Below are 15622 nucleotides of genomic sequence, written 5' to 3' on the forward strand. Positions count from 1 at the left end.
TTGCAGTGGGCAGGAGGTTTTATTTGCGAAGCCGGGAGCCATGGCAATGGCTCCGGTGACTTCTCTGGCCAATCCCGTTTCCCCGCCCTGCAGAAGCACTGGCACTAGCGGTCCGAGCCAGGGAAATGCGCCTGCGAGCTCAGCCCGCGCTGCTGCTCCTGATTCTCCTGCGGACTTTGGCCGCCCAGGGCCGATCGCCACGTGAGTCCGGGGGCCGCGGGCGGGAAGGGGGCGCGGCGGGGGAGGAAAAACCAAAACGGACTTCTTTTTATCTTCAGCATTTGGGAGTTCGCTAAGTTCCAGGCCACAGCTCAGACCTGTGCGCAGTCCCATCTCCGACTGCCCAGGAAAGGGACCCTGGCCACTGGGGTGCAAGAATGGGTTAAAGGGCCTTGAGCCCCGGGACCTTGTTGGCAATCCTGCCCCGCTGTCCCAGCTCTGCTGAGTGGCACTCACAACCACCCCTCCCCTCCCCTATGCTTTTAAATAGAAATCTTTTTTGTTTCTCAATAGTTTCTCTTTGAGGTGCAACTGGGCTTGGGGTCTTTGAACTCAGATTTCGGGTTTTGTCTTTTCTGTTGGTTGTGTCACCCCCTGCATTCCCTTCCCCCTACACCCACCATTCTCAGCCCCCTCCTCATCCTCCCCCTTTTCGGGTCAAACCCAAACAGGAAGTTCTTCTGACTAAGGGCGACGTTGGCCTCAGGGCCCCTAGGTGTTTCCGCAGGCAGCAGGGCAGCAGGAGGATTGTGAGACTTCTGGCTTACAAGAATCCACGGGGGGTTGGGGCTTCCACTTGGGGAACAGGGGTGTGTAGGGGTGGAGAGCGGAATCTGGGTTCTGCCCTACTCACTGCTTTTGGTGACACTGGGTGGAGGCCGCTGGGGATGGAAGGCTTCTGAGAGATACTGACTTTTGGCAATTGTTATTTTGCCCAGAAAAAATAACAGATCTGTTATTTTTGAACTTTTGAACTGAACGGGAATAGTTCTCTTTTTCAGCTCAGGATTGTTGACTTGTCCTGTTACTTTGCTGGGTAGAGTGAAGGGGATTTGCTAATGGTGGGTGCCAGAGTGCTAATAATCACCATTTATATGGTTACCCCAGTTTTAAATCATCTTCCCATCTGTGATCTTATCAGACTCCACTGTGTATTGGAGAGGTAGCAGATATTTTAAGTTGCTTTTACTAGAGGCTAACCAGCCCTCAAGTTCAATAACTTCCCCCAGGTAACAGACTTTAGCTAACTAGTTTTCTGCCTTGCCATACTTTCCCGTCCTTATAGTGGGTAGAAATACCAAGGTGAGGCTGGAGGTGTGGGTGTGAAAGAAATCACCAGAGACAAAGTGGAGAACAGAAGGGGTAGATTTACTGAAATACCCTGCAAGGGAGCAGGGGTCCAGATGGGAAAAGTCTTCCAGGGAAGGGGGATTTGAGGTTCTCTTTTATATTGTTTTTGTGGGTGCTCTAACTTGGGGCACCAGGTTGCACCAATTATCTGCTGAGATGTCTGGTCTCTGGCACTGGCCTGTGACACAGAAATGTGTCCTCACTCTGCTTCTGCACTTCTGGGGCTGGGCTGCTTTTTCTGGTTATGGGGTATGTATTATGGCCCAGTTCCCCTGGCATTCATATTAATTCTCTTATCTTTTCCAGCCTCCAAAACACACCTGCTGTGCAAGGAGCAGGTTTTTAACCTTATTAAATGGTACCGAACAATCCCAACAGTGAGTTTGTTATCTGAGCATCGCTCAGCGAGTTATCACTGGCCTCAGAACAACACTTTGAGGGCCGGTGTTATGTGTGTCCACATTTTGGAGATGACTTATTCTCTGGTAACTTCCCTTAATGTTAACCCAGGCTTTGGAGGTTGAGCCCAGTTCTCCCCATCATGGCTGTGATTCATAAACATCACCATTCATGCCTCAGAGGTTGAAGCATAAGATTTGATGTCGAACAGAAAAATTCATTGTTCACAGAGGTAGCAGGAATCCAAATCCTGTATAAGATTGTTCTAGGCTTAGGGGAGATAGCAGGGAGTCATGCATGCCCTCTGATTATTTTGCATTCAGATGTGGAGGGAATGCAAATGGGGGGGGACCTCAACAAATAAAAAAGTGGAACCTCAGGTGAGATCTTTGAGCTGAGACTGTAACAGGTGGTCCGCAGGAAAGGGGGAGGTTCCAGGTTCCCTGCCCCATGCAAGGGAGGGTGGAGCTGAGCAGGGAGAGGAGCTGAAGAGGAGACCAAGGAAGGCAGCAGGATGGAGCCAGGAGACCTGGAGGAGGCGCATGGAGCCTAGACACACGTGAAGAAACTGCGCTTGTCTTTTGGTCGTGGACGGGGTGACACAGATGTGGGTGAGACCCGTGGCGAGGTGTCAATGGCAGCTTTTATCTTGATTTTGATTTTGCTCTTTTCCTTCCGGGCTTGTCTGGTTGTTTCTGACCCTTCTCTGTGGGTCCCCACTGGAAGATGCTTTAGACTTGTGGCAGGCTTTGGGGCCTTGCTTTGGGCCAATCCCATTTGGATGGAGTTTTACCCATGAAGGGACGGGTAACTTTGGGTGCTTGATTTAGAAACTAGATTCTTTGCCTTTCCTGTCTTGTCCTAGTTGTATTAAAGTTCCTTCCCATTAAAGTCTCATATGTTTTGTGTTGATGCGGTGGATGGCAGAACCCATTTAGAATAGGCAGGTTTGCTGGGTTTGGGCTGCCCCTCTCCCTGCCCTGTAACAAGACCTGAAGGAACTAAGGGCCAAGAGGATGGGAACCCACTGCCCAGAGAAGGTGAGGGGGGCCTGGTAGGTTGGGTAGAAGCTGGAGTCTCATCCTAAGCACTGTGACGGTGTTTCATTGTGAGGACAGTCGAGCCTCGGGGGGGTTTAACAGCATCCCTGTCCTTCACTCACTGGGGGCTAGTAGCGCCCCCCTAGTTGTGATAACTGAAAATGCCTCAAAACACTTGCCAGATGTCCCCTAAGAGAAAACACCTTCCAACTAAGAACTGTTGGGTTGAAGGAAGAGTAGGATTTGGGGGGCCACAGGTCAAGAGTGGGTGATGGGCACTGCAAGTTCTCCTAGGGCCCCATAGGCTGCTGGTGGATTCGAGCCCCAGAGTGACCTGATCTGTCACAGCTGTGACAAAGATCACTCCAGCCTCTCTGGGGAGCAGAAGGAAGAGAGCAACTATAAAAGCAGAGAGAGAAGCCTGGATGCTGTGGCCCTGGTCCAGCCAAAGGTGATCAGCTGGGCCAGGAGGGATCATAGGTGGGGATGGGACATCCTTGGATTCCAGGTATAATTTGAAGGAGGTTTTTGAAGGATCTATGTGATAGGTGAGAGGAAGAGGTGGCTGTTATTTAATAATGTAACTATTTCATTTTTGACTTTTATGTGATTGGCGTGAATGATGGTATACCAGGCGATATCGTGTGTGAGATGGAATGGGCAGAACAAGGTGCAGTTGGGGGTGGGGAGGCCTCAAAAGCCTGATTGGGGACTAGTTAAGTTTAGGATTCCAAGCAGTGTTGTACTCAGTTTTTAACCGTATTAAAAAGCAGTGGCTGATGGTATTGTAACCAGCCAAACCAGGTTTTTCACTCACCACAAGAAATCCAAATTCTGAATCACAAGACTTATCTTTACATGAAGGAGATTTTTGCAAAATGGCCATTAAGGGAATTGGCAGCATAGGCAGTCCCAAACAACATGCTTCCTGAATGGAGGAAGTGCTGGGACCTTATAAGGGGTGAAGGAATGTGAAGGAGTCACGGTTTTACCTTTCCAAGTTCTAGGTGTTGCCAGGCAGTCTAGATGACAGGAGTCAAGGTGTTTGACTTTCCCAGCAGGGGTTGGTTGTCTCGGGAATCAGCAGGTGCTTCTTGTTCTGATGCCACTATCAACTCAGAGACACAGAGAAGATTATTAGGAATATTGTTACAGGGCAGGGAGAGGGGCAGCCCAAACCCCACAAACCTGCCTATTCTAAATGGGTTCTGCCATCCGCCACATCAACACATACATATGAGACTTTCATGGGAAGGAACTTTAATACAACTAGGAAATAAGACAGGAAAGGCAAAGAATCTAGTTTCTAAATCAAGCACCCAAAGTTACCCGTCCCCTCGTGGGTAAAACTCCATCCAAATGGGATTGGCCCAGAGCAAGGCCCCAAAGCCTGCCACAAGTCTAAAGCATCTTCCAGTGGGGACCCACAGAAAAGGGTCAGAAACAACCAGACAAACCCGGAAGGAAAAGAGCAAAATCAAAATCAAGATAAAAGCTGCCATTGACACCTCCCCACGGGTCTCACCCACATCTGTGTCACCCAGTCCACGACCACAAGGCAAGCGCAGATTCTTCACGTGTCTCTCGACTCCATGTGCCTCCTCCAGATCTCCTCCTGGCTCTCCATCCTGCTTCCTTCCTTCCTCAGTCTCCTCTGCAGCTTCTTCTCTCCCTGCTCAGCTCCACCCTCCATTTGGGTGGGGGCAGGGAACCTGGAACCTCCCCCTTTCCTGGGGACCACCCTGTTACAGTATAACACGATTTTCCAAGTTCTCAGCAATGGAGATGGAGCCAGTTAATGGTTAATCGGAAGAAGGGAATAGGAGGTTCAGTTCAGTGAGTTAGCAGTCTGAAGCAGGATTGCAAAAGGGTGGTTAGAGTTTAATCCACTTCCTAATTTTTATTCCAGGGCTGTTTTCTTTGCAAAAAGCAGGAGATCCAGCTACAGTACCCTGCAGTCAATTGAATTCAGAGCCAGAGATAAAAATTTAGTTGTCATCCTTTGTCAGCCAACAAGTTTGCATTAAACACTTTTTGCTTGAGTGTTGTAGGCACTGGGGGTGCATGCTATTTTTGAGGGAAGATGTAGGGAAACACTCACTTGCCTTTTTGGTTTACTGGGTTTCCTCCTATATTTGCTCTGCAACTGTTTTGCCAGGGGAAAAGCTGCCCTGAGTTACTACCAGCATTTAACAGCAACCATTTACACAGGAAAGAGTAGAGGTACAGTATGGGAAAGAAAGAGGAAGTGGCTAAAAAACAAAACAAAACAATGTACAGCAGATTTTTTCACCTCAGATCTTCTTATTTCTCTCTTTTTTAAAGATTATTTATTTATACATACAAGAGCTGGGGTACAGGCCAAAGGTGTAGAGGGTGAGAGGATTCACCAGAGACAGAGTGGAGAACAGAAGAGGCAGATTGACTGAAATACACTGCTAAGGGGAGCAGCAGGCGAGACAGGAGAGGTCTTCTGTGCCATACGGGTAGCTCCCTGGCTGGGGATTGAACTCGTGCTTACAGAGGCTGCAGACAGCTTCATAGGTAGCATCTTAACCCCTTGCTCCACCAGGGAGGCCCCAGATCTTCTTATCTCTGAGCACCAACACCTGAACTCAGTTGCCAAAGCTGCCCTAGGATCTTCTGGAGTCTACCGGCTCCAGAGGAGACTGCCTGATGGATGGTGGGGCAGAGGCCTGGGGCAGCAAGGCTGTGTGTGGCAGGCATGTGCGGCAGAGGGAAGCATGCAGGAACGCTGGCTATTCTTGCTTCTCTTGGCCAATAAAAGGAAACAGAGTCTGAGGAGAAGCAAAGTAGGTTAATTTGTTGATATAATGAGGATGTTACAGGGCAAACTGAAGGGTATCCCAGGAACCCTGTATTTACATGCTCTAAATAGGTTCTGCCACCTGCCACATAAAGGCTAACGTATGCCATTGCCTAGGACCTTCAATCGAAAAGAACTTTAATACAATTACTGTGAGACAGATAATTAGTGTGGGACAGAGAAAGAATGGAGCACAAATTGTTTCCATTGAAGCGTCCAAAGTTACCCATTCCCCTGTGGGTAAATGCCCAGCCAAACAGTGTTGCCTCAAAGCAAGGATCACTAAGGCCAGAGAGTCTGCCACAAGTCTAAGCAACTTCTGGTGGGGACCCATAGGAAAGAAGCAGAAGGTGCCAGGCAAGTCTGGAAGGAAAGAAATGAAATCAAAGTATGTGTCAAGATAAAGGCTGTTTGTTGGGTTTCCCTGGTGATGCAGAGGTTAAAGTCTCAGAGCTACCAAGCTATCAACAGCCACTGCAGTATGAGTTTCATCCCCAGCCCACCAGGTAGCTACCCACAAGGCAAAGCAGACCTCTCCTGTCTCACCTGCTGCTCCCCTCAGCAGTGTATTCCAGTCATTCTGCCTGTTCTGCTCTCCACTCTGTCTCTGGTAAATCCTCTCACACCCCACCCCCCACACCTCTGGTCTACACCCCCGTTCTTGTATGTACAAATAAATAAATCTTAAAAAAAAAAAAAAAAGATAAAGACTGTTATTGTTAGCCTCCTCAGAGGTCTCTGGCCCACATCTGGTCCAGGTGTCTCCTTCCATGTCCCCCAAGTCCCTGGTTCAAGTCCAAGGTCAAGACATAAGCACAGCTTCTTCACATGGCTCTGCTCCATGTGCCTGCTCCAGCTCTTCCTTCTTCTCCCTTTCCTTCCTTTCCAGTGCCTTTTCCCAGTCTTTTCTAGCTTCTTCTTGCAGCCCAGTGCCACCCTTCCTTCGGTGGGGCAGGGAACCTAGAATCTCCCCCTTTCTCTGCATATCACACTGTTACCAGGAGGGCAGCAGACTGGTGTCTGAAAGATGCCATCCTGCTCTTTGACAGAGGACAGGGATATTCATCTCAAGTTATATGTAGAAGTGGAAGACTTGGGACACAAGTGTCTGGGGATTCCATCTGACACCAGCTTGCTTTTGCCATCACCTGGTGTTCAGCTATCTTGATGCTATCTCTGTAGCATAGCTCTTTTTCCTTGCAATGTTAAAAAATAGGGTTTATGAAGCCTAGAGGGAAATGAAAGGATATGGGGAAGCGTATCTGGTGGGGCAGACATAGACTTTGCTGCTGCATCAGAGAGGCCCAAGGAGAGCACAGACAGACTGGGCCATGACTGGAAGGCTGGCCCTACATTTCACCTTGCCCATGGTGGTCCAAGACACAGCTGGGGGGACCATTTGACTAGCGGATGAGTGGAGGTACCGCCTCCCAAACCCCTGTGGCCTGTCACCCTCTCCCCAGGGTCACACTGTCTGCAATACCTCTTCATGGGCACCTCAGAGAGGGACCTGGGGCTGTCCCTGTTTGAGGCCTTGGGCTACGTGGATGACCAGTTGTTCGTGGCTTATAATCACGAGACTCGCCGTGCTGAGCCTCGCGCCCAGTGGGTCTTGGGTGCGGCCACCAGCCGCCTGTGGCTGCAGCTGAGTCAGAGCCTGAAAGGGTGGGACCACATGTTCAGCGTTGACTTCTGGACCATCATGGACAACCACAACTACAGCAAAGGTATGTGGCAGGGGGGGCGGGGGGGGGGGGGGGGGCTTCCATCCTGAGGTGGACCCAGCCCTTCCATTCCTGAGGAGGGAGGGAGATGGGAGTTTGAAGGTCCTGAAGGGAGTGAGCAGGGACAGGGGAAGGAGTTTGCTTCCTGAGGTCATTCAGTTCAGTCCCTGGAGAAGTTGGAGACCAGGATCTACTCTTTTGGTTTCAGTAACGAAGCCAGGGGTATTGCCAGAGTCCCACACGCTGCAGGTGATCCTGGGCTGTGAAGTGCAAGAGGACAACAGCACCAGGGGCTTCTGGAAGTATGGGTATGATGGACTGGACCATCTTGAATTCTGCGCTGAGACACAGGACTGGAAAGCAGTGGGGCCCGGGGCCCAGGTCACCAAGCTGGAATGGGAAAATACTAAGATTCGGGCCAAGCAGAACAGGGCCTACCTCGAGCGAGACTGCCCGGAGCAGCTGCGGCGCTTACTGGAGCTGGGGAGAGGGGTTCTGGACCAGCCAGGTATGACGGGAGCCCCCCCCAGAGTGGAGGAGATCCCTGGCCAGGGGTTCAGAGCCTGAGGTTATGTGACTATGAGAATGAACTGAGGTCTATGGTTTCCTCCCTGAGGTCTCATCTCATAATTGAAATGAAACACACAGCAGCCATTATTCACAGCTTTCATAGTTTTCTCTGTGCCTGAGGCCAAAGAGGTATCTGTGATCTATTCTTTGTTTAACCAAATGTCCTGTGTACATTTGTACCTTTTAGGAATTCATGATTTTCACAGGAATGCCCAGGTGAGGAATTACCAGTGAGGTAACTGATGAGAGTAGCAGAATCCTTTGGAGGTAAACGTTACTTTCCTAGAACATTGAGCCACCTAGCTCTCTGTCAAGGCCCCTTTTTACAAGAACTCTTACTGGATTGAACCAGGGGAAACTGCTGACAGTAGTTATTTGGTCATTTCCTATACTAGTACATAGCGATTCATTCTGATTGCACTTAATATATTAATGCGAAACAGGAGATGCAGGCAACAGACACAGCTATTTCCACAGGGGACAGAAAACAGGCTGATGTGACTGTTGCATGTGGGACCACCTCAGAGCTGCATTTGGGAATATAGTGGAGAACACACATTCCCTTGTAGCTGCCTTTGTCTAACCGGTGGGCTCCTCTCCCTCCTGCCCACTGGTAGGAGGGAATTGAAAGTTCTGGTCTTCCTGGCAAGGGGCGAAAGATCCCTTCTCCAGATGCTTCCTTCTTCTCGTGCAGTACCACCTCTGGTGAGAGTGACTCGCCACGAAGCCGCTACAGGAACCACGCTGCGGTGTCAGGCTCTGAACTTCTACCCCCAGAACATCACCATGGTGTGGTGGAAGGACAGGCAGCCGCTGGCCACTGAGGACGGCACCCCTAAGAACGTGCTGCCCTGTGGAGATGGGACGTTCCGGGCCTGGATGGCTTTGACCGTGCCCTTTGGGGAAGAGCAGAGATACTCCTGCAGGGTGGAACACCCAGGCCTGGATCAGCCCCTCACTGCCCGCTGGGGTAAGGCTGAGAGCCAGGGACTGAGCAAATATGCTGTGGGGGATGGAGGTGAGCCTTGCAATGAGGGGTGCCCGCTGTGCTGGGCCAGCAGTGATCAGAGGCTTAACTTGCTTTTGTTGTTTTAGAGTCCTCGCTGCCTGACACCCTGGTCATTGGCATCATCAGTGGGATCGCTGTTTGTGTCATCATCTTTATTGGGATTCTGCTCAGAATCTTAAGGAAAAGGCAGGCTTCCAGTGAGTAGGCAAAAGGAACTCTCTTGCCTCTGACCCTCCCTTCCCCCCACCCCCAATAATTCTCTTGCAGGAAGTGGGACGGAGGGAGGGCAGAGGGGATTTGGAGTCCAGGAGAAACCTTGTCGCCTCTTTTTTCTTTGGGGGCACCAACACCTCCCTGGAAGCAGGAGTTAGCTGCTTTCCTCAGAATGAAAGCTCCAAATTCAATGAATACCTTTGAGCGCCTATTATCTTGCAAGGTGTTGCAGGTCTACTACTACTAGTCTCCAAACCCAGAGCTAGTAGGGATTGAGATCCCTAACACAAGGGAATGTGGTTATAGATGACCCTGTGGTAGATACACTTTTGGGGGAGAGGGGTTAAATAAAAGGGAATGTCCACTTTCAGCTGGGGATCTGGAAAGGCTTCCAGAACTAAAGGAAGGAGGATTTCTTAGGTGAGCTTGAACATGAGGACAGAGCTACACAGGTGCTGTTGGGAGGCAGAGGGAGGTGAGGCCATATTCTCCAGCCTCTTCCTTAACTGTGCATAATTATCGGTGACCAATTCTACCTCTGCAAGTATGTGGTGTGAGAAAAGACAGGCCAACCGAAGCCAGCTCCTGCAGCACCCTGGTCACCTTTGGCACCTCATGTTTATTTACACTGGAGTCAGTGCAAGGGATATAAGCAGGGAGGGACATAATCTCGGTCTGGAGAATACACCATCCATAAGAAGGTGGGATGGGAAACAAGGAGACCAGTTAGAAAGATACTAAGTGATCCCAGATGTGGGATAATGGTACTTGAAATCCAGAGTTCTTTGGGAAGGGAGTGCTCAGAGTAGAGACGAGCAGGTGAAGGAGTAAGGGATAGGGAGGAAGACACCACCCAGGTCTGAGATGCTTCTTTCTCTTCTCTTGTCTTTACAGGAGGAGCCAGGGGGGACTATGTTTTATCAGAATATGAATGAAGTGACACCTGCAGGCCCCTGGTGGGAAAGAGAAACAGAGACTCAGAGAGAAGGGTGCACTGTGGCCTTCCTCAGGTTTCAAGACAGAGCTGGACCTAACAAATAGAAACCGCCTGTGGAACTCTGTTCTTAGCCTTCCTCTTCACCCACAAAAAGTTACCCCCATGTAGGTTTTTGAGTTCCTACATATTAAGGATTCCTAGCTGTGACCTCTCCCCAGGAACTCACTAGATCTCAGGAATCTCAAGCTGCATCTGGAGCCTGTCTTCATTGCCTGCATCACCTCAGACTCCATATGCCTACATCTCATCTCCTTCCTCTGGAGTAGGGCTTCTTAAATTTGGGGGGCCCTCATGATTCCTTGCAACAGCTGAAAATGCTGTGAACCTACTCATCAGGACATACACTCTCATACCCCTACCAGAACTTTGCACACCCATCCAGGCATTTCTTAAACACTCAAGTTTTCTTTGAATCCTTCCCCCTTCCCCTTTATACAGTAGTTCATTGACAAGCCCTTTGGTCTCTTCTAACAGAGATGTATCTGGGTCACTGTACAGCTGTGAAAGTTGTGCATTGTACAACCCAAGGAAGCTCCTTTTACAGAAGCATACTGTATGTTTGTGTTAGTGATTTATATAGGTTTATCCCAAGGTTGTCTTCTCTCAAGTTTTGTTGTCTTTGTTTAGTCCTCCTGGACTATCTGACTTCATCTCTGGAGTGTGTTTTGGTTAGCACTTCACAGAATTTACTAAGAAGCCTCTTTAACTCTCTTGAAGTCCCTGTCTGTACTGTCCCTGAAGCTGCCTAATGAACCCTAACTTGACCTGGGACTCATTAGGATAGTTTTTCAGAAAGTCAGTGGGATGTGTCTTGAATAATATTTTTTTTTCTAATTTGGAGAAAGGTGTCATAGATATTTCTTCAGTTTAGTGATGCCTTTGTATTTATCAATATAATGCCTCTCTGGTGTCAGACTAGAAGCACCGACCATAGTAATTTTCTACTTGATCTCTGCGGACCCTCTCTCCTTGTCTTGTTAAAGAAAATTATAATAAGGATGATGATGATATTAGTAATAACGTTGCTGATACTTATCCAAAAACACTTATCTGGTGCCAAACTCAGGTCTGAGCACCTGCTTATAGGCATTATCTCATGTAATTCTTGCAACAATTCTTTGATGTATCAATAGGTATTAGTATCAATATTAGTATTATTATTTTAGATGAAGGAAGTACAGAGTCTGCCACAGTTTGCCAGGGATAGAGACAGGTTTCAAACTCAGTCTGGCACTATGATCCAGCTCACAGAGCCCTGCATTCAGATGGTTTAGCTACCTGGAATAAACGGAGAAAGGAGGAGATAGCTCTTCTCTTGTTTTCTCCTAATTTTTCAGGAACTTGACCCAAATGCAGAAAAAACAGCAGAAAACAGTCTCAGCCATGTTTCCTTCCAAAGTCCCTAGAATGTGTCTCCCTAGCATCTCCTGGCATCTCTTTTAGGCACCCCCAGCACTGCGATTGGTGGTGTCAACTAATGGCTGTGTTGGGCCTCCCAGTGTCCTCCCTCCACCACAACCTCTGGAGTCAGGACCCTGGTGCCTTTATCCTCCAAGAACTGGAGCAATTTCATAATAAAGATGGTTAACCGGAAGCTACCAGGTGGACTGGCAAATTCCTGGGGTCCCTGTGACTGCTTCTCATCCCCTACTGGCACATTCAAATGAATCTAACTAGATCACTCAGGAATTGTTACAGGGCGGGCTGAGGGGCACCTCAGGACCCTCAAACTACATTCTCTAAATGGAGTCTACCAGCCACCATGTCAAGATAAAACATAGTCTAGTGTGTAAGACCTTCAATACAATTAATGTGCAATAAAGAGAAGAGAAAGAATATATATTGCTAGTTTAAAAGTTGTTTTTTTTTTTTTTTTCCATGAAGCACCCAAAGTTATGGGTAAATGCCCAGCCAAACAGGATTGGCTCAAAGCAGGACCACTAAGGCCTTGAAAGCTTGCTACCTTCTGGTGGGGACCAATAGGAAAGGGACAGAAGGGACCAGACAAATCTGGAAGGAAAAGAGCAAAATAAAATCCAAGTCAAGATAAAAGCTGCCAATGTCAGCCTCCCCACGGGTCTCTCACCTACATCTCTGCCTCTTTTCAAGTTCCTCCTTCCATGTCCCCCATAGTCCCTTCTACAAATCCAAGGCTGAGAAGCAAGTGCAGCTCCTTCACATGTCTCTCTGCTCCAAGTGCCTCTTCCAGGTCTCCTTCTTGCTCTCCTTTGGCCTCCCTGTCTGCTCTAGCTCCCCATCCCTGCTTAGCTCCTCCCTTCCATAAGATGGGGCAGGGAACCTGGAACCTCCCCTTTCCTTGGGGATGACCCCATTACAGGACTGGATTCAGGGAAAGTCGTTCATCTGACCATATTTAAAAGAGTACTAATATCACACCCTGATGGCTGGTGTTTCTGCTGCTACATTTATTTGATCACATAACTGAGAACAAGGCATTCTTCTGTCTTGGAGGAGGAGTTCCTCTAGAGATGAAATACTACTCAAAAGTTTATTTTGTATGTCTGGTTTGGGGGCATGTGGATCTCAACTATTTTATTTTAACCTTTTTTTCTGACTTCTTTACAGTAGTCAAATGGCTAAAAGTACATGTAACATGTGCTTGTACAAATGCTGAATCAAAGCTATTATTCCATTAGCCAGTGATGTTAATTGGTATATTTCCCCTTGATATTGCTACCATAGACATAGAAAATTAACAAATACATATATTTTAATTAATGTATATTTGTATTGCATGATTTTTCTGACGTACTCGTGCATCCTATGTGTATACTTGATCATGCCATTTGGAGGTACATACTGCCAATCTGTTTATATTTTGATTTTAAGGAAAATTTTATTAAACTCCTGTAGCTGAATTAATTGCTTTTCTTAACTGTAGGGATATTATTATCTATGTTGTAAACCATTGGTCATTGTACTTCCCAACCAAGCTGAAAGTACACTGACCAATTTTTTCTCTTTCAATATTATCTGATACTCAAAGCAGACTGGCAAGGAGCTTCTCTTGCTCTTCTACCTTATTAAGGATATGCTACAATTCATTAGGCAGAGGTTGGTTTTACATTGGTTTTATTTCACTCAGGCTGATATCTCAAGAAACACCTTTTAAGATAGCAGTTACTGTCAGCAGGTGTAAACTTTTGAGTCTTTTTTATAACACTTTTTTATAACACAGTTATAAGTGTTTATTTTCTTTAATTATTTCTTATTTTTTCTGGCTTTCATGAATTCTTAAGATCAGCCTCATTTGAAAAATTGAAAACTTACACTTTGTATCTTTCAAAGTTTGTATCTTTCATCCCTGGCAAGACACCCTAGAACAAAGCGCGGTAGCACAGAGTGGCGACACCTTGTGGCCATAGTCAAATATGTGATGGGGTCTTGTGACAAGTGAGCGGGGATGGGAGCTTTTTCTGAGCTGAAAGCCATTGACAAGGGTGGGGACTTGGCGACCACTTGTGGAGAAATGCTCTTAAAATTTTGAGGAAACCAAGAAGAAATTCATCACCAGTTATTTGAATCTCTGGAATAAGAGGGCACTGTTGAGCTGCCTGAACAAGGAATAGAAGGGAAGGAAAACAATTTACCAGGTAATCCGTGAGGCTAGAGGAAGCAGTTAGTCAAAGTCTGCTGGGACTTCCTAATACATTCTTGTTATAATAATTTAGTCTTAGAGTACTGTGTATTCTTGCACATTACAAAATATTCTTCATGCACACACACACATCACTTAGAAACATAAGGTGTCTAAATATGCTAAAAGATTCTTGTAAATTACCTTTTCTTCCTCTAACCATTCTTTTTTTTTTTAATATTAGAACTCAAAAATGCATGACTTTACACATTAAGCTTTTCACCTATGTGGACAGAAGTTTGTATTTTTTATTTTCTTTTTGTAGACCTTGGGCCATTTTTTCTTCTCCCATTTTGAATCAGTGATTAACATGTAAACAGTTACTACAATATTAAATGAATTTGTGACAATTTTATAGAAAGCCTGTATTGTCTTGACTGCCTGTGCATTTATTAATTTACCCGGCATGCATGCTGCTATTTCACATATTGTTTCTGAGTAATTGTTTACAGTATTTACTCCTTTATCACTTGATTAGATGAATTTGCATTCTCAGTCAAATCTCTTCCATTAAATGAATATTTTCTAAAACTAAAATTTCTCAGCTAATAATTACTGAGTTCTTACTAGATGCCAGGCTATGATTTGAAAATTAATTTAATTCCTTTAAAGAATCCTTTGAGGGAAGGTCTATTGTTATTCTATTACTCTTATCTTATTTTTCTATATGAAGGCACAGAAAGGCTAATTAACTTGCTGAAGTTTGCACAGCTAGGAAATGGTTGTGGTAGATTTTTATTCTAACTTGTCTGACTCTATAATCTCTCTCACTTAGTCAAAAAATATGGGGTGTGACATTGTTAACACCTTTTATGGATACTCCTTTAGGTATCCATTCTGCTGCCTCTCTGATAAGTTTGTGGAGGTTGGTTCTGGATATTTCATATTTTTGTAACAAGTCTGATCATGGTTTGATTTGTTTGAATGTTTCAGGTGTCCAATTAGCCCCAACCTGTTTGCAGGGTTTTTATCTCAATGACCTAATCACATATTGAATGAACAGAGTCCTGTGAGACCAGATTCACTTATGAGAGTGAGTCAGAAGATGAAATGGGAGAATGGGAAGCCAGAGAGGTTGTAGAATGAAGCCTTCTCCCAGACCACATGACTAGGTAATACCTGTGCTCTTCCCAGGGTAGAAGGACCCATTATTACTGTCTATATGTTTGTACCTTTAACATATTTTTGTTCTCATATTCATGATTTTTGAGTCAGTGACACTGAGAAAAATTTGGAAGTGGGGAAATTAGAAGGGAGTCAAGAATTGTCAAAATAGAAGTAAAGTTTTATTAATGACCTAGTAAGACATGTAAAATTGAAGAGTAGCTGACCTAAACCTCTGGACTTAATGAAGAGGGTACCTGAGATGTTTTTCAGGGTGAATCACACCGTTTGTTTTTGTCTGCAATGACTATATTGTATACATTCTATTTTCATGAATTAAACGGCCTGGGGAGATTTTAGTTTTACCTTTGAATTCAGACTGTCACGAACATATGTTATAAAAATCTTAAATAGCATAGTCTGCCAAAAGACCTTGACAACATTGAAAACTTCTGCACAAACGATCCAGTTGAACCCCTGCACAGACGATGCTCAAATACAGCTAATAGGTAAGCAGGTGCTGTCCCTACTTGAAGAGTATGTAAACCCAGGGGAATCTCACACTTAGAAAGCTTTGGCTTGGACACTGAACGTGCAGAAGCTCCCTCTGGACGCCAGCTCTCCAACCTGTCCTCTGTTTGAACACTGACTTCACCTGCGTGACCATCCTTGGCTATGAATTTCCATGGCTTCCTTCACAGGTGATACCTGGGCTGGGACTGTGAGTGCTA

The 15622-nt window shown here is 46.4% G+C and overlaps 1 protein-coding gene across 1 annotated transcript; it reads left to right on the forward strand.

The window, feature by feature from the left end:
• On the forward strand, positions 1–14373 carry HFE (homeostatic iron regulator). Its single transcript, XM_037519029.2, has 6 exons — positions 1–201; positions 7080–7343; positions 7549–7848; positions 8605–8880; positions 9006–9116; positions 10027–14373. The coding sequence occupies exons 1-6, from the start codon at positions 126–128 to the stop codon at positions 10065–10067; spliced, it is 1068 nt and encodes a 355-aa protein (XP_037374926.1). The 5' UTR covers positions 1–125; the 3' UTR covers positions 10068–14373.
• Positions 14374–15622: the final 1249 nt, after the last annotated feature.

This window comes from Talpa occidentalis, unplaced genomic scaffold (assembly GCF_014898055.3).
Source record: "Talpa occidentalis isolate TD23 unplaced genomic scaffold, MPIMG_talOcc4v2.1 talOcc4.2, whole genome shotgun sequence".
NCBI lineage: Eukaryota > Metazoa > Chordata > Mammalia > Eulipotyphla > Talpidae > Talpa > Talpa occidentalis.

Bases quoted from the DNA above. Each gene is read 5' to 3' on its own strand.
- HFE (XM_037519029.2), top strand. From the start codon at position 126: ATGCGCCTGCGAGCTCAGCCCGCGCTGCTGCTCCTGATTCTCCTGCGG. The intron at 7,849-8,604 runs GTATGACGGGAG...CTTCTCGTGCAG, and splicing joins AGGGGTTCTGGACCAGCCAG to TACCACCTCTGGTGAGAGTG. The intron at 8,881-9,005 runs GTAAGGCTGAGA...TTGTTGTTTTAG, and splicing joins GCCCCTCACTGCCCGCTGGG to AGTCCTCGCTGCCTGACACC.